This window comes from Heptranchias perlo, chromosome 2 (genome assembly GCF_035084215.1).
Source record: "Heptranchias perlo isolate sHepPer1 chromosome 2, sHepPer1.hap1, whole genome shotgun sequence".
NCBI lineage: Eukaryota > Metazoa > Chordata > Chondrichthyes > Hexanchiformes > Hexanchidae > Heptranchias > Heptranchias perlo.
Window position 1 is genome coordinate 136,510,479 of NC_090326.1, and position 17,328 is coordinate 136,527,806.

Genomic DNA, 17,328 nt, shown 5'->3' on the forward strand with positions numbered 1-17,328 from the left:
CAGGCAAGGACAGGAACTGACTTGGTTGTAATATCCCTATGGCAAATAGCCTGTCAGTCTCTGACCGGGCTCACACTCAAAAGAATGGCAGATTGCATCAGGTACCAGAGGGCTGCTGGTGCTCACTTAATCGTATTCAACGCGAGTGTGCACCTTCCAGGGAGGAGGGAGAAAAAGAAAATAAGCAATGAAATGCATCAAGAAAACTAAGAGAAAATTCTTTACAACCTCCTGCTTTTTTGGACTTTAGGATGACGATTGCAGCAAGTACTCGATCAATGTAAAGTCTGACAGACTTGATAACTAGAAGTAAAATTATAGGTGTGATTTTTGTGTTTTTTGCCACTAGGAGGAGCTATAGCAGTTTTATGGCTTACTTGGCGCCTCCAGTGTCAAAACTCAGTACTATACACTACAAAATTAAGCAAATCTATCCATTTTATCTCAAGACCCGAGTTATATATTTGCCATTCAATCAAGGTGTACTGCTGTTATATACAGAAAGATTAAACCTCAGGTAATTTATAGGCATCAGCGCCCAAGAGACTGCAGTCTGTGACACAATTTCAGACTTTGTTTAATTATACTGCTTAATTATTTCCAATAGATGGCCCTTACTGTCCCAGTTTGTAACTTCTGTTACAGCCACCATTTCACATACCATGCCAAATTTTACCAGGCACCTTCATATTACAAGATTCCAAGACAGTTTTATTTGAAAATAAATGTACAGTCTCATAACAAGACAGGTGTTCCTCCGTTACAAATACATTGTTTTACCTCGACATTCACAAGCAACATTATGTTCTGTATTAATATTAGTGATTAGCATCTCTCAGTCTAGGTTCAGAATTGTATACAGGCTACAAACTCACCTTGGAGGCTCTTTAGTTCCTGAAGTACTGGTATGTTAATCGCAATGTTTGGATGAGGTACAGAATACTTGGGCTCCAAGACCCTTAGCACTTAATGAGAACTTCAGAAGGCACTTTGGGCACTGATGCACAACATCCTCTTGCTGAAATACAACTTCTTCACCACCGTTACCTTTGCAGTTCATGCAGAGAAAGGTCTTCACACAAAATGGACATGTTAACTGGCAATAATCAAGAGTCTCCTCTGCTGCACTATTGCAGCTACTCAAATGCACCTTGCACTCATCTACAATCCTTGTCCTGTCTTGTGATTCACACTGGGATGCTGCATCTACAATGTGTCTGCAGAATGGTTCAGTGCTGACAGCAGTATGTTCTGGTGAAACTTCGGGCACTTCATCATCAGTTGTGCAATGTTCATTCAATGAACTAAAGACGATCCACAGAACAGTGGGGTCCTTGCACTTGTGGTAACTTTGCCAGTGCCTGAAGAGTTCTGATTTACTTCCACAGTTCTGTTTACATAAAATACAATTAAACCCAAAATTTGTAAGGAACTGAATTTTCTTATCCTTAGGAACTCTACTTGAATCTGTAGCTTCTGATCGGGGCTGCTGTTTGTAATGCAAAAACATGTGCTTCTTCAATTTAAAACAGGAGTGGAACGCCTCTTCACAAATGCCACATTTTACCAGATTTTTCTTCTCACCAAGTTGCTTCCAGTAGTTTGCTGCATGCTTGAATAACTCTTGCTCTGCTTCCATGCTAGAGTAAATAGGAAATCCACTGATAAATCTGCTTTTCTCTTTTACTGCTCCCTCCTCTACCCTCAGCTGCAGCTCTTCCTCATGAACACACAACAGATGAAGCTTCATATCAACAAAGGTGGGGGTGACAACTTGGCAACGGGCGCATTTTATTTGCAAGACACCTTGGCCAACTACTTTGGCTTGTGATTGGCCATCTTCTGCTTGGCTGGTTTGCTTCCTGAAAAGGCAAAACAACCTCAATTATGGTGAAACTTTTGGCTTAAACAAAACAAACATCATCAAATCACAATTTGTGCTTGATGTTGCAAATTACAATTATAGGAATTTAGTAATAATAATATTTCTACGATGAGTTTTACAGTGGGCTGAAAAACAGTTGCAATCTGCCCCACCTCCCTGGACAAGTGTATATGTGCATCTGAAAAAGTGAGCACTACCTGCACCATCACAGAACTTTTATTCAACAAACCAGCAGAGATACTGATGGTGCCCACAAAGGCAGTCATGATCTTCCAGCCCTTCATATCAACGATCACCAATGTATTGTAGGTGCAGAGGTTTTTTTTTTGGAGCGTGCAGAAGGGGTGAAGAGGAAAACATTTTTTTTGAACAGAAATAATAGACCAGAAGCAAAATCACATTTGAGCCAGATGTCAACATCTAAAATACATTTTCGGCTTGTAAAAGTGACAACACACAGAACTTACACAAAGCAGGTTCCATTATATCTTAATAAAGTTGAAATACACATAGGAAAGGGAAAAGGTCTAGGGCCTTGAAACCTGTGATAACAGATTAGGTCACAAAAATGAGGCTCTGCTGCATTTCTCATCAATTTCAGTAAGCTCTTTGTGGGATTCATTTCAGCTTAGTTTTCTGCATGTTTATTAGCTTGAATTCAACATCCCCAAATAAGAAAGCACTGAAAGGTTTTGTTGTTTTAGCATAGCTCGCAGACTAGGCTATAAACAGTGAGGATGAGTAGCTTTCACTTTGGTTGTTGGGGGAGGGGGGTGGTTCTGCTAAATACACTGGTAGGCTGGAGGAAACATGCCAACGGGTGTTGTTCAGTCTCAACAAATACTGTATCCACGTCCTCCTCCAGAGTAACCCAACCAAGAAAAACAAAGGCCTGCAAGTGTCTGGATCACTTCACGATCATGAATGCTCACAGTGTCCTTTTGCTGACTTGCACAGTAAATCCAATCTCGCAGAAAATCTTATCATTTTGTACCTAATACAGTTATTATGAGTTAGTACTTAAGAGCAAGTAGCTTTTAACAGCTTGTTTTATTCATGAACAGGTTTTTCTCCTTTCTTTTCTTTCTCCAGCAGCCGCTCAGTTCAGCTGTAAACAAGTTTTTCTCCCCAATAAACCAAGTGGTTCTGTCCTGTACTCTGCCCATAAACATCACGCTGTCATAGAACAAAAGGCTCAGAGTACATATTAATAGTCTAATCATTAAAGGTGAGGAAAAGCTGATCTCACATCTTATTTCCAGAGCACATACGTTGTGAGTAATGTGGCAGATTTCCTAATGTGTCTAACTATCCGTTACCTAATAAAAACGTGTTTTTTTTCCCCCTCTGACTGGTCTGTGTTTTACAGGTTACTCCCTTTTAAAAACCTGCAGCTATGAACAGCCATTTAATACTGCGCCACTTAGATGAATTAAGCAACAGTGGAAAAAGTAATCATTCACAACAGCAATCTCCAGCACAATTTTACTGTTGGGAAATTCAACTTGTTCTGAAAAGGAATTAACTGTTAATTAACAAAATTAACTTCCAGCTTCATGAAACATTTTTACGTATTTATACAGTACTCCACATGCAAGAGAATGTCTCCTCAGAGCACTGTCAAGGGGGAAAAGGTGGATACTGCACAGGAAATAGAGGATTTGGGGGGAGGTGGGAGCCCAAAGGCACAGTGGAAGAGAGGCTTTTTTCAGGAAGCTTTTGAAGTGGAAGCAAGGGAAAATAATTTAGGATGAGAGTTCCAGATGGCAGAAGCATAATGGGTGAAGGATCAGCCTCAGATAGATGAACAGAGGAAGCAGGAGATAAGCAGTGATCTGGAGTCAGAGGAATGGAGAGTTCAGGCTGGGAAACACCTCTGGATAAGATTTTGCTCATAGGGTGCGGTGAGGTTTGAGGATCTTGAAGTTGATTCCCTATGGCTTGGGGAGCCAGTGTAGTTGGGCAATGTCCCAAGATGAATGAAGGCAGTCCTGGCAATGGACTGGATGTGAGGTAAAACATTCAGCTTTAAGTCAAGGAAAAGAATAAGGCTATTCCCCACTAGGTTTTAACCTAAGCAAGCAGCCAGGGAGGCTAATGGGATTGGTAGAAGCTGGCAAGAGCCAAATGGCTTCAGTTTTGAAAACATGTACTGTGGGCAGTTTTGATTCGTCGAAGATTTAATGTCGGTTCAATGATGGCAGTCAATAGGTAGCATCCATGTGGCTGTGGATGATGTCATCAAGATTGAGAATCCCGATGCCCCCAAAGTGATCACATGGGCATGGGAGGAAAAGCCATTTGAGGAAATGCAGCAACTGTGTTGGTTAACAATAACTTGTATTTAAACAGAGCATTTAATATAAAATCACTTTGCAGCTAGGTGTATAGAACACATACGCCCAGCCAGAGAAAGGAGAGATTAGGTACAGTGCCAAGCACTTGGCCAAAGAAATGGGTTTAGCGAGGATTTAAAGGAGGGAGGGGTGGGGAGGCCAAGAGGTTTAGAGAGGGAATTCCAGAGAATAGGACCCAGTCCACTTATGGCTCTGCTGCCATTGCAGAGAAGGGGACATACAAGAGGTCAGAATCAGAGGAACAGTGTGTTCTGGGGGAATACAAGGCTGGAGGAGGTTTCAGAGATCGGGTGGACCGAAGCCATGGAGAGATTTGTCGGTCAGAATCTTAACATTTGAGGCATTGGGGGAATGGGGAAACAGTATAGGTCAGGAAGGACAGGGTGATAGGTGATGGAACAGGTAAGAGTGGAACTATAATAGAGTTGTACCAGGGACGTGGATGTGGAGGAGAGATCGTGGAGAAGAACGAAATGGTCAACAGTGTTGTGGTCAATATCGTAGGCAGTAGAGAAATTGAGGACAGCAGGCTGCTGCTTCACCCCCATGGGATGCTACTTGGTGATCTTGATGGAGGTTAGAAACCAGATTGGAACTACTCCAACATGAACTGGTGAGAGAAGAGAGAGCACATAGTTGGGTAATAACAGATTTGAAGGATCCTGAAGAGCTAGCTTACATTATAAATGTCCACATTTATAGTGGTATTTGCCGATGTAAACTTGCCATACTGTAATTGCACCTTCCCCCAGTAGAGGTGGGGCAGCACTACTACTGGTGGGATGGTGTATTTGCAGCATGATACGTTTACACAGGTAGCTTCATTTAGAAATGTGGACATTGGAGTTAACATTGAAATATAAAATTAAGGGCAATAATTATCATTTTAAAGTGGGGACTGAATTATGTCTACCTGTCCGGCTCTAAATCCTTCCCCTGCTTCACCCAAGACTACATTTGCTCTTGACTTCCCATCTGCATTCCCACAGGAGATCGACCAGCAATATATAAATGTTGTATTACTTAAGGTGGACATCTTCTGTCAGAACACGTGCTGATGGGGGAATCTCCATATTTTACGTTGGCCTATTGATCATCTCCTCATACCACTGGATCCTGCCCTGTTTTACCAGCTTCTCCTGTTTCCATTTCAGACCATTCTAGACCCCCCCCCCCAACCTGCTTGCCCACCCCCCAACCTACAGTGACTTAACTATTGACTTTGCCTCTCATGTCTTCAATTTTTTTCATTATGTTTCTTTCCATAATATGTAAATATCATCTCTGCCATCTAACCATCTCCTGTTTTCCTTTTAAGTACAGTAGCAGGCCATTTCACCCATATTTCCTTGCTCATTTTTTTTGTTTTCCTTGCAATGCTGTTCATTTCTATTTTTTTCAGTTCTGATGAACGATTGCAACTAAAATTTTAAATGGTCTCTTTTCTGCACAGATACTGACACACTTGCTGATTAGCTTCAGATTTCCTGTTTTTTTTATTTTTCACTTAAAGGTAGCTGGTCTAACTTTGTATACAGACAGACAGATGTTAAAAAAAAAACTTCCTCTATATTAGGCAAAAGAAAAATACCAAGGAACTAAGTTATTTTATTCTCTTCCCTTCTTTCTAGTGTCTCTGCATATGTGTCACCCATGGCTCACTAGGATTGGTTGCAGACCAATTCTTTATCCCCTGTTAATGCACAGCTTTGTTACTTGCCACCAGGTAGTGCACAGTAGCAGCCCAGAGCAATTACCCCTCTGATTTTTCCTCCCTGCCTTTTGGAAAAGCAACCGTTTCATTTCCACCCTGGTGTAACATAGGCTGGGAATCATAGAAAGGTTACAGCACAGTAGGAGGCCGTGTCGGCCCTATGCAAGAGCAATCCAGCTAGTCCCAATCCCCCGCCCCAACCCCTTAAGCCCTGCAATTTTTTTTCCTTTCAAGTACTTATCCAGTTCCCTTTTGAAAGCCACGATTGAATCTGCCTCCTCCATCCCCTCAGGCAGTGCATTCCAGATCCTAACCACTCGCTACGTAAAAAAGTTTTTCCTCATGTCACCTTTTGCCAATCACCTTAAATCTATGTCCTCTGGTTCTATGATGTTCATAGCATAAACCATTAGGCTCCCATTAGAGTCACCATGCAACTCTTACTAGAATTAATTTTTTTTGATTAGGAAGCCTGTAAGCACAGCAAAAATAATATTAATGTCACAGTCTCGGGGTGAAATTTGCTACATTAATCTTTTTTTAACCTGCAGTTAATCTTAATAAAGACCAGAAACATTAAATCAAGACTTCTGGTTGAAGCTTCATTTCAATTCAATACTGAGGAAACTGCTTTAATAATTAGTAAAACAGCTGCAGGAGCTGAAAAAAAATCTGGTTGTTGGGACTCTTGCAATCTCTGAAATAAAAATGGTGCAGTCACTGACAGCAAACCACATGGATCATTTAAAAAAGGCATGATTCCCTTCCACGACCGGTGGGCACTGCAAGGAATAGAGTGTCTAATAGACACGAACAACAATGTTATGATTTAGTTTTATAAGTCTCCTTTTGTTTTTTTGAAATGGCGCGGAGGATGGCGCAGATAGGGGAAATATATGTAAATTTGTTTTTTCTGTTTATAACACTGGGGCAGCTCAGTGTCATCCTTGTGGATCATCTAAAAAGGCACAATATAAGAAAATACAAAAGCAAAGACGATCTCAAACCATTATTTAGATTTACTGACTATGGATGATTGCTGTTTAGTCACTTGGGAACAGGGAAGTTATAGCCACACACAGCCATCAAAGAGGAACAAAGAATTTAGAAACACCACACAAGTTTAAAAGGTGAAGTCCAAATGGAAAAAAAGCTGCTCCCACATGGGAGACATGCAAAGCTGAGGCCAAAATTTATAAGTGAACAAAGTGGAAAAGTTAACTAAAACTAATTAAGAGCAATGTCTCCTGTTTTGGAGAAGTTTTTGGATAGGTTCCATCCGCTTCTGAAAAGTCTGCAACAAAACTTTGCTTTTGGGGTTCATGTCATAGGAGTTGCGATATCTGTCAATTTCTCTGATGTTGGTATTGTGAGACAGTCTAATTTTTTTTTGAAGGTTTGCTGAATTTTTGTTCTCCATTTTTGTACCCTGACAGCACATCAGTCACGCCAAGAGGACAAATACCTGAACCACTTCAGGCCAAACAGTGCTGTTCCAACCAGCCATCAGGAAAAAAAGACTAGCTCAGGTACGATGCTTCCTCCAATTTTTCTTCCTTCCTTGATCAGGATTTCCTCACAGTTGAATATACACTGCTGAAATCAGAAATTGAGTGCAGGGAGAATTGAACCTGCATCCTACCACACTCTGGCACTGATAGTCTCAGATATCAAACTTCATTTTTTTTAAGTGTGTGTAGATATAATCAGTGATGATATAGCTCACATTGGGTTGACAAGCAACACAGAAAAGGCTTGCCAAACACTTTTCAATGCTCTTTAAATAAACACTAAATCATATTATCTGTCTTAGGGCACAAAGATTTTCTTCAGGATTATGAAAATGCGAGCAAAAGACACCTCAAAGTAATTGAGGTTTGGATTCAGCTGTGATATTTCTGCTACCCCCACGCCCATACAAATTTGACTAGTTTGCTGACTATGACTGTCGAGATTTACACATGAAACATGGTCATTTGAGTGAAGTACCAGAATGATGATGGTACCTGTGGAATTGTACATCAGCACTGGTTATTGCTTTCAGGAGAGGAAGTGATTAAAGATGAGAAAACAGGATTTAAAAAAAAACTTGTAAGTACAATGATGCAAAATTATTTTAATGAAAGCTGGCCAGAACTCCAATAATAACTCAAATCACAATTTATAATCGGACTCGCTGTCAATTTTGGGAGTGTTGTAACCTACAGTGCATTCCCCATAGGTTCAATAAAATCTACTCTGCTGAACAAAGTACGTAATGCGTATTGGTTTGGAACAGGGCAGGAATTTGGGTTGTTTTCTACAGCTTATCTCAGCTTCTTTATTATTACACAGTGAACAAGACATTCATTAAACACTAACCTACAATTTACAAAAGGTGCTACAATCATATCAAAAATATTTAGTGAAGAAAAACTTTACGTTAATATTTTGCATCAAATGTCGATTATTTATAACCAGGATTTCTATTCCATAGATCACACATAAATGGGACCAAGAAAACTCGGGGTCATGTTGGAGTACCAAGGTTGACCTTCAGGTTTGTGTCCACGATTTCCCACATGGCAAGCTCCTGACTTCAGTTGGAGGGGAGAGCAGACACTTCGCTTAAAAAAAAGTAGGAAAACCAGAGGGCTCCCCCACCCCCCACCCCCCCCCCCCCCCCGCCAATGGCGAGTTACAAAGCAACAGGAACAAATCACTGAGAGCTGCCCGTTATTTTGAACGGTTGAAACAATTACAATGAATACAAATAGGACCGAAAATCCCTTTTGTGTTATCAAGTAATTCTAAGTAATGGTTTCACCTAACCAGATTAACCTATAGGACCAAAAGTGTTTAAAAAATGTAGAGATTTTAAATAACAGTTAATTTGAAGATTTACATTTTTGGTTGAAATAACTGACTTTTCCTCATCAACTATCCATTTTCTCTAGAAAATAAGTACCACCATTAATCTCTGTCTTCAGTAATTGGGGTGTTACAACTGACCTCAGCTCCCACGGACTGGGGAAGGATTTAAAGAGAAGTCAACCGGGGTTCCCATTTATGATCGCTATCCAGTGACCCCTGCTGGAAAATGTGGAGTTCAGGTGAGGGCACACCAGGCTTGGCAGTGATACTCTCATGGTTGAATAGCCTGCCAACACGCACTCTCTCGGTGACACATCAAGGATGAACGCTTGCGTGAGGTATGGGGAAGTGCCATGAGGACATGGGTAGAGGAAAGGGGTATAATATTTTTGAAACAAACTACCTCTTAAGTGTTCTCGTTTTATAGCCACACCCCACACAAAGAATACAGCAGTGGGGACGAGCAGCACCCATGCTTACTTTGTGTTGATCGGTACTTTTTGTACACACCACCCACTTCAAAAAATTTCCTGGGGAGAACCCAGATAATAGTTATTAAAATTATACTCCTGAGTTTATTTGTAGTAAATTAATTTACAGTAACACACATAAAACAGGACTTGTGTTCTTTGAAATGATACAAAGTGCTCAGAGTTAAACTCAGGGATTATATATATTTGTTCACACACTTAGTCAGTGTGCACAAGATGAATAGCCATTTGAAGCTGATTTACCCAAAAGTAACTTATTGCAAAGCTGGTCCATTGGCTCAGAGCCAAAATATCAGGAGAACAGAAGTTCAGTAACAATATCCAGACACTCATTGTTGTTAAAGATCCAATTCAAAATGCTTGTCCTAGCCTTCAAAATCCCTCCATTGTCTGAATCCCACCCGACCTCAGCGATTTCTTCCAGCCATGAAGCCCTCCGTGAGCCTGACACTCCTCTGAGACTTGGGGCTCGATTTTCGCACCCCCGAGCAGGTGCGTTCGTGGCGGGGGCGGGGGGGGGGGTGAGGGAGGCTCCAAAAATCGAGGATTCCCGGGGCGGGTCCGGAGCCCGGCTCCAACCCGCCCACTTCCGGGTTCCCCAGTGACGCACTTACATGTGCGCACAGCCCTCGCATGTGGGATTCCCGCCGGCAATTAAAGCCGGCGGATCCCACTTAAAGTAATTGACTAGGTATTTCAGGTCGTTTACAGACCTGATATTTTAGGAGGGGTGGGATTTTTAAGTCAACTGGGACTGTTTCCTGTACTGGGGGAAACACTCCCAGTTGAAATGGACGTGTTGCAGCCATCAGCCTGTGACAGCTGCAAAGGTCCATTTGACAGGGGGGGGGGGGGGGGAGGGGGGAAGACCCTCACTCATTGCAGGAGGCCACTCTGTCACTTTGGACAAAGTTTGGCCTCCACCACCCTCCTCCTAACAATAAAATTCACAAACTTGCACACTTACCCCGGTGTCCAGACACATTTACCAACCTTGCGGACCCCCTCAAATGTACATCTTCCGGATGGAGGAGGAGCAGCATCACCAGCCTCGCGTCCACCTCTGACATGTGGAGCTCCATAACACAGTGCTGTGACACATCCACCTGCACAGCAGAAGGGTGGGCAACGGCAGAGAGAGATGCATCGCAGAAGGCACTACCCTCGCCACAGAGTCCACAGACCGAGGCTCAGCTTCCTGGACCTCTCTGAGCAGCAGTGCACATGGAGGCTCAGAGTCACTCAACATGTAGTCGTGGACATCTGCAACCTCCTTCATGCCGAGCTGCTCCCGGCTGGCCCGAGCATCATCATCTTACCTGTCGCTGTCAAAGTCACCACTGCCCTCAACAACTTCTCCTTTGCATCCCTCCAGGGTGCCACCGGGGACATGGCCGACGTCTCTCAGTCGTCTGCACAAAAGAGCCCTGCAAATACACCTACACCCACTCTGCAGTGACACAATGGGTGGCATCAGTTGTGGGTCTTCATTGTGATCCTCAGGAAAGGGCATTATTGCACAAACCAGACAAGATTCGCAAAGACGTGGCAGTAGTGGTGACAAAATAATATGTAATGTGAGTTGATCAGAAATTAAATATAAGTAAAAACCATGACAAACCCTCAAACACCCTTGTGCATCCCCTTCATGCTCACGACACGTTTGCCTTAGGCTTCCTATTGCACAGGTAGTGGCAGGTTGAGTGAGGCTGACCGTGAAAAAGATGCATGAGAGGGTGAGTATGAGATAGAGCCATGAGAATGTATGAGGATTGGGTTGAGTGGTAGTGGTGGGATGAGTACTGGCGAGGTGAGTAAGTGCAGGTAAGATGAGGATGAGCTTTGAGTGGGTGTGAGGAGTGATGTGATAGAGTAGTGTTGGCAGCGCAGAAGGAGATGTGGGGTGGGGGTGGTGATGTGGCAGACGGTGTGTAGAGGAATGAGTAAGTGTTCTCACTTCGGCTGACCTACTTAGGTCATTGAAGCGCATCCTGCACTGTATGCAGGTGCACAATATGTTGCTGATGGTGGTGACCTCCTCTGCCACCTCGAGCCAGGCCTTCTTGGTGGCAGGCCACTTCCTCCCGTCCACCGGGGAGAAGATCTCTGTCCTCCCCCTCCTCCTAACCCCATCCAATAAGACTTGGAGTGAGGCATCATTAAACCTGGGAGCAGCCTTCCCCCTGGGCTGCTCCATGCTGTAATTTTGCCTATTTTCTGCAGCAACAGTCAGAGGAGGACTGCCCCTTTAAATAGGGCTCCTCCAGCTGACAGCCTATGCTGCGCATGCACAGTCTGCCTGCTGCGCAGCTTTCCAGCGCGAAACCCGGAAGCAAAGGTAAGTACCTTCAATCAAGCTGCGATTGCGGGGGGTTACCCACGCGCCCAATCGACTCCCCGCTGCCAACCCGCCGACCTCCTAATATCGGACCCTTGGTGTCTCCTCTCTTCCCACTGCCTCTGCTCCATGAGCAGTTGTTCCTTCAACCACTATGTCCCTTCCCTTTGGAATTCAGTCCCTCAGCACTTCCCTGTTTTCAAAAGCCTCCTAAAGACCCTTTCCTTCTACTGTGCTTTCACCCCTTCCTAATCCATTTTCTTCCTCGTTTGGTAACCACTCTTCTGTCCAATGCCCTGTGAAGTGCTCACATATCTCTGTATGTGAGTGAGTCGTTAGTTTGATGACATTTAAAAAGAAAAGGAGTTTTAATAGTAATTGAAATCAACTGGTGTTGCTCAACAGGATGACGTTTTTCAGATAAATTATTTTTACATCATAACATAAACAAAACTAAATTAAGTTAAAAATTTGTATTTCTCGATTTTTATATTCTTGAGATCAAAAGGCAGGTTATGTTCTCCAAGGCCTCTAAGCATTAGAGAGCTTAAGATGACTCACTCTCACATTTCCCTTTCATCTTATGAGGGAAATCATCATTCTCTGCTCAAGACCTCACTGAAAGCTTGGGCGAGAAAGGTAACTTCCACTGTGGGGTGGGGGGTGGGGGGGAGCCTACTACAGCACAAACCCACATCCTGCTACTATACTGAGACATTGCTATATCAACAAGTTACACTACTGGACGATCAAAAATGTCCAAATTTTCTAAGCCTACGTCTCATTTCCAGTAACGTTGAGGTCTATTCTCTGGGGCGTGGGGAGGGGACATTAAGGCACTGTCTTTTTGGCACTTTACTTTTCAACTAGCTGTTTTATATCTGACCCGGGAGTGCTGGATGTTTGCAATGAATATCCCAGCAGGTGAACAAATATTCACCTAAAATATTATTTTTAAAAAAAATTAAGGTTCTTGGCAAAGAATTAAACAGTCTTCAACAAAGTAGATATATGGTAAAGCACTGTCTTCAGCTGAAGTCTAACTCATAATCTATATTGTGCTTTTCCCTACTGACTCAGTTGGTTAAGGCAATGAGTAACACAGCCATACAGACCAGGAAGGTCCTGGGTTTGAACCCCAGTGTGTCCAGAGTGGGTTGCTTTCAGCACAGGAGGATTTGGGCATTATAATTGGCCCAGGTGCCATGAATTAGGGTAAGTGAGAAAAACAAACACTCCCAGTGACTGCTGCTGGTCGGGTGCATGGCAAGGACAGGATTGGACTCGGCTGTGATGCTCCCTGCTGTGACTAGCATGCCAACACTCAATTTATAGGCTCACATGTGAAGAATAGCCACTCCGTCAAGGTACCCAAGGGCAACTGGCATCAGTGGAATTGTAGCATGGAAATTAGTCAATAACTCAAGGTAGTAGGGGGAGGGGAAAATTGGCAGAATTTTTTTTTTACATTGTGCAGTCGCTGGTAATCTTAGCAGTGAAGACAAGGCTGCATGATCCACATGAAACTCAGCAGGAGCTGATATTACAACAGTTACAAGGCAGAGGACTGTTCACCAATGTCCCTTTCAACATCGAGAAGTAGTTCAGAGAGAAAAAAAGAGTCATCACTAAAATATGCTACATAGAAAACCTTACATATTTGCCCAAATCTTAGGTTAGCATGTGGCCTCCACGCATTACTAACTGCTTTCACATGTTGCTACATTCTTGCAATTGTTCAGTCAAATCTAAACAAAACTGCAAACCACCCAGGGATGGTGCAACCGAGGCTTGGTGAACAGACGGAGGCGAACACATCTGTATTGGCTATGCAGGCAACTTTATATTGGAGGATGGTTTGTTTTTGTTAACAAAATTTTCCTAGTGTAAACAGAACTTCTGAGACACATGGGAGTGTTTTGGTGGGTCAGAAAAAAACACCATTATGTTCTCAATTGTTGCAATAAGCGCAAAGTTCCACTGGAGCTCGTGATCAAATCAACTGTTCAACACGCACAAGTTGATAACTACTATTCACATCAACTGTCATTTCTCAGCTGAACTGGGATTATGAGCAAAGGTGCATTCAAAAGAAGTCTCTGCAAAAAGAGGACAATGTTTGTAATGACACAAACCCATCAAATATCAGTTTATCCTTATAATAAATACAAATGATGCAGGTGATGACCTTTATTTGATATGAAGTTTCATTCTAGAATCATTGTGGCAGGAGACTGGATTTTCACCTTTTTCCACACTCTGAATTTCTCCTCTCCTGAAGTCTGCGCTCAAATACTTCACCCAAGTGGCCATTCTTCACATATGAGCCAAGACGGTGACTACGGAGGGCACCAGAGCTGAGCCTAACACTGCCCACACACATGCTCTTGACAACACGTGACTGAATAGCGATCAGGAGCAGGAAAACTGACAGATTTTTCCCTCACCAACTCAGAGATACTGAGGCCAACTGTAGCACTATTATTATCACTCAACCAACTCAGCACAGATCAGAGGTCAAACCTGGGATCTTCCTCGTCTGGATGAGTTATTACCGTCAGGAGAGAAAGAGCGAAGGGCTGGCAGAAAAAAAAAGAGGACAATTCATAGTATGTTCTTAGCAGAAAGGACAACTATAGAGATCATACAATTTAGATTCACCAGGATGATGCCAGCAATGGAAAACTCATGTTATTAGGAGAGACTTGAAATACTGAGACTATTTCCACTAGAGCAGAGAAGGCGAAGGAGAGATTTACTAAAGGTTTTTAAAATTATGAAGGGATTTGATAAAGTGAAGAGGCAAAGTTGTGGAATCAGTGATGAGGAGTCATCAATTTAAAATTCTCTCTAAGAGAGCAAGAAGAAATTTCTTTGCACAAAAGGTTGTTGCAGCATGCAATGTTTTGCCACAGGGAGTGAATGAGACAGAGATCATTGCATCTTTGAAGGTAAAATTGGATAAATATTTGGATCAAAGATAGAGGGCTATTGGGGGAAGACCGAGACAGTGGGATCAGTTTTGGATTGCTCTGCCAAAGAGTCAGCACAGACAAGGTGGGCCAAATGATCGCCTCTGTGCTGTAGACGTGTACGGTTCTATAAAGACAAGGCTGAACGAAACTCAACAGGAACTGATATTGTAACAGTGACACAGAGCAGCAGTGAACCCATTAAATCAGCCTTGAAAAAACATTGCATTTGTTCCCTTAATAAGAGTGCATCGCAGTATAAAAAGAAAATCATAATAGACGTATCCCTCAGAATAATGTAAACACAAGCACGACTGGGACAGATAGCTGTATTGTCACAAGACAACTTTTCAATAGTTTGATTTCTACTTTACCTGTCTGATGGAGGCAGACACTGCACAATTTCCATTTGTTCTGGCTTGACGTTTCCGTCATTCTTATCTGACATTAGCGAATTGCTAGAATACTCATTGCTGATTAAGATCTTGTGGATTTCTTTAAGATGAAAAAAGTAGACGCCAATGTGTCCAAAAAGTTTTGCACAAAACTCGCAGCACATGAGCTTCTTACGGTGTACTTCACTGTGACACCGTTTCATGTGAGTGCTTAGGCTGCCTGAATGACTGTAGGCCTTATGGCAAATGCGACAGCAGTAAGGCCTGCTCTTAGAGTGAATATTCAAATGATCTTGAAGGTGATGTTTAAGCTGAAACCCTCGACTACAAACATTGCATTTATATGCTTGTTTATCCAAGACTAAGTGCTCAGGCAAGTTTCTGCAGTATGCAGATGTACTGGCGGCTTGTATAAAGTTATCAGTTTTGCTCATTGTTGCATCACTTGGTGCAGTCCCTGGTTTTACACTCTCAAGATTCTGGACAGTAACCATTCCCCCAGATAATGCTAGTGGAGCTACAGCCTGCATAACTGCCACAGGCTTGGGCATGATGTTACAAAACTTCTTCAGCACTGCTGCTGTTTTGTCTGAATTTTCATTTGTTACTGTTTTTATGCTTTCTTCTCCCACTTTGAAAGTGCCAGATTCTCGAGAAGAATCACATTTCACCTTGTCCTTATCTTCCTGCATTCTGCTCAGGAGATTACAGGACTTAAACCTTTTTGTTTTAGAAATGGTTACATTATCTGTGACCTTTCTTTTCCTTACTAATCTGTGCTGGAGTACATTACTGTTTGGCTTCTTTAGTCTATTTATAATCACTTTGTCTGATGTACGTACGTAGGCACTGTCCATCGGCATAAATGGCAACTGACTACCAGGTTTCTGAGCACTCTCCCTGTGAAAATCAGAAACCATACAAATATTTCTAGACATTTCAGCAATTCTAGACTGATCATTAATTGACATTGCAGTGGGGACTCTAGCCATTAATTGGGTAGATGATGTTGCAAAAGGAGTTTGATTTTGTTTACGGTTAAGAAAGATAGTGTCTTTCACTCGAGAGTACGGTAAAATGGGAACTTTGCCTTTTGGTGCAGCAGTAGGTGCAATAAACTGAACTGAATTTCCAAACTGCATTATTGGCACAGAACTAACAGGTCCAGTATGTTTTGTGATAAGTGGAGGTTGTCGGTCAGTTTGGACAACAGACCAAGTTGAAAGGCTGCATGATGCTGACAGCGAATCCGGGCTGGTCTTAAAAGAAACTTTTTCTGCCACAGCCTGTGGTACAGATCTGTCCATACTGGTTGAAACGGTAAGAGATATCGGCCGATTCATTTCATTTGTTCTCAATACATCGGATTTGGATGTGGAAGAATGTCCAAACATCACGTCAGTATCCTGGGGAAGTGTGGCAGGAACTGTGACGTCAGCGGGTGCAGATCCTACTTTATCCGCTTCGACCAACAATCCTGTTTTAGGTGCTACTACACTTGGATGAATTTGTGAATGACCAGGCACCGCAGTTGGCTGAACCTGTACTGATGTCGCTCCCGGCATACATGGTCGACATTGAAGATTACTAGGCTTCACCACAGCCAGTTTTGAGGCTGCTCCCTGCTTCAAGGCTGCTTTGGCCCACACAGACTGATATCGTGGAATTGGCAACTTCAATTTCTCGGTGGCAGCAACATGAGGTGCTCTCTGCCCAAATGCTACTACTGAAGGTCTACACGTTTGAGAAACCTGTGGTAGACCAGTACAAGAGCCTATGATTGTTTTCTCGACCTTTGGAGATGCTTGTGGAGGAGCTGCAGCAACCTGTGGCAGAGCTACAAGTGAGTAAGTTCCCTCTTTACCAGCAACAGGCATCAGTGCATAGCTCCGAGCAGGCATTATGATGGGCTTTGTGTTGTTTGTCGTAAATTTATTAGCCTGAATATCTGACGAAGTGGTAAGTCCTGTAGAAATTCCACTGATGGTAGAATGAGGTACCATGGAAGAAGCAGATGCCGCTACTGAAGATGGAATAACTTTTGGAGCAATGGTCCTGAAATGACCCTTAGTCTGCAAACTCCTCTTTTGACCAGTCATACTGGTTGAAGATCCTTGTACATCTGTTGAAAAATGGACACAACGAGCTATTTAAGTAACCCAGTGTAATTGTGATCAGTTTTTCAAGCTAAATGCCATTTTATTTTATGAACAGCAATGCTGTGTTCTCCGTCACTTATGCCTCTATTTCGCATCACTGAAATTTGAAAAGAAAGTAACATGTTGCACAGAGCTGAATACAATCATTGCGGAGTATCCACAGC

General features: G+C 42.7%; 1 protein-coding gene across 6 annotated transcripts in view; it reads right to left on the reverse strand.

Moving 5' to 3' along the window:
- znf438 (zinc finger protein 438) overlaps positions 1-17,328 on the reverse strand; it is a 257,100-nt gene that overhangs the window by 54,120 nt on the left and 185,652 nt on the right. For 4 of the 6 annotated variants that reach the window (XR_010968362.1, XR_010968360.1, XM_068007411.1 and 1 more), the window contains exons 6-7: positions 14,985-17,127; positions 876-1,862 (exon numbers count right to left, since the gene is read on the reverse strand). Coding sequence is in view for 4 of the 6 variants with exons in the window: in XM_068007411.1 (XP_067863512.1) it covers positions 911-1,862; positions 14,985-17,127 (3,095 nt within the window). In the remaining 2 variants the exon portion in view is untranslated. Of the gene's footprint in view, positions 1-690; positions 1,863-14,984; positions 17,128-17,328 lie in introns of those variants that run through there. The other 2 variants (XM_068007434.1, XM_068007402.1) reach the window with 1 other exon arrangement.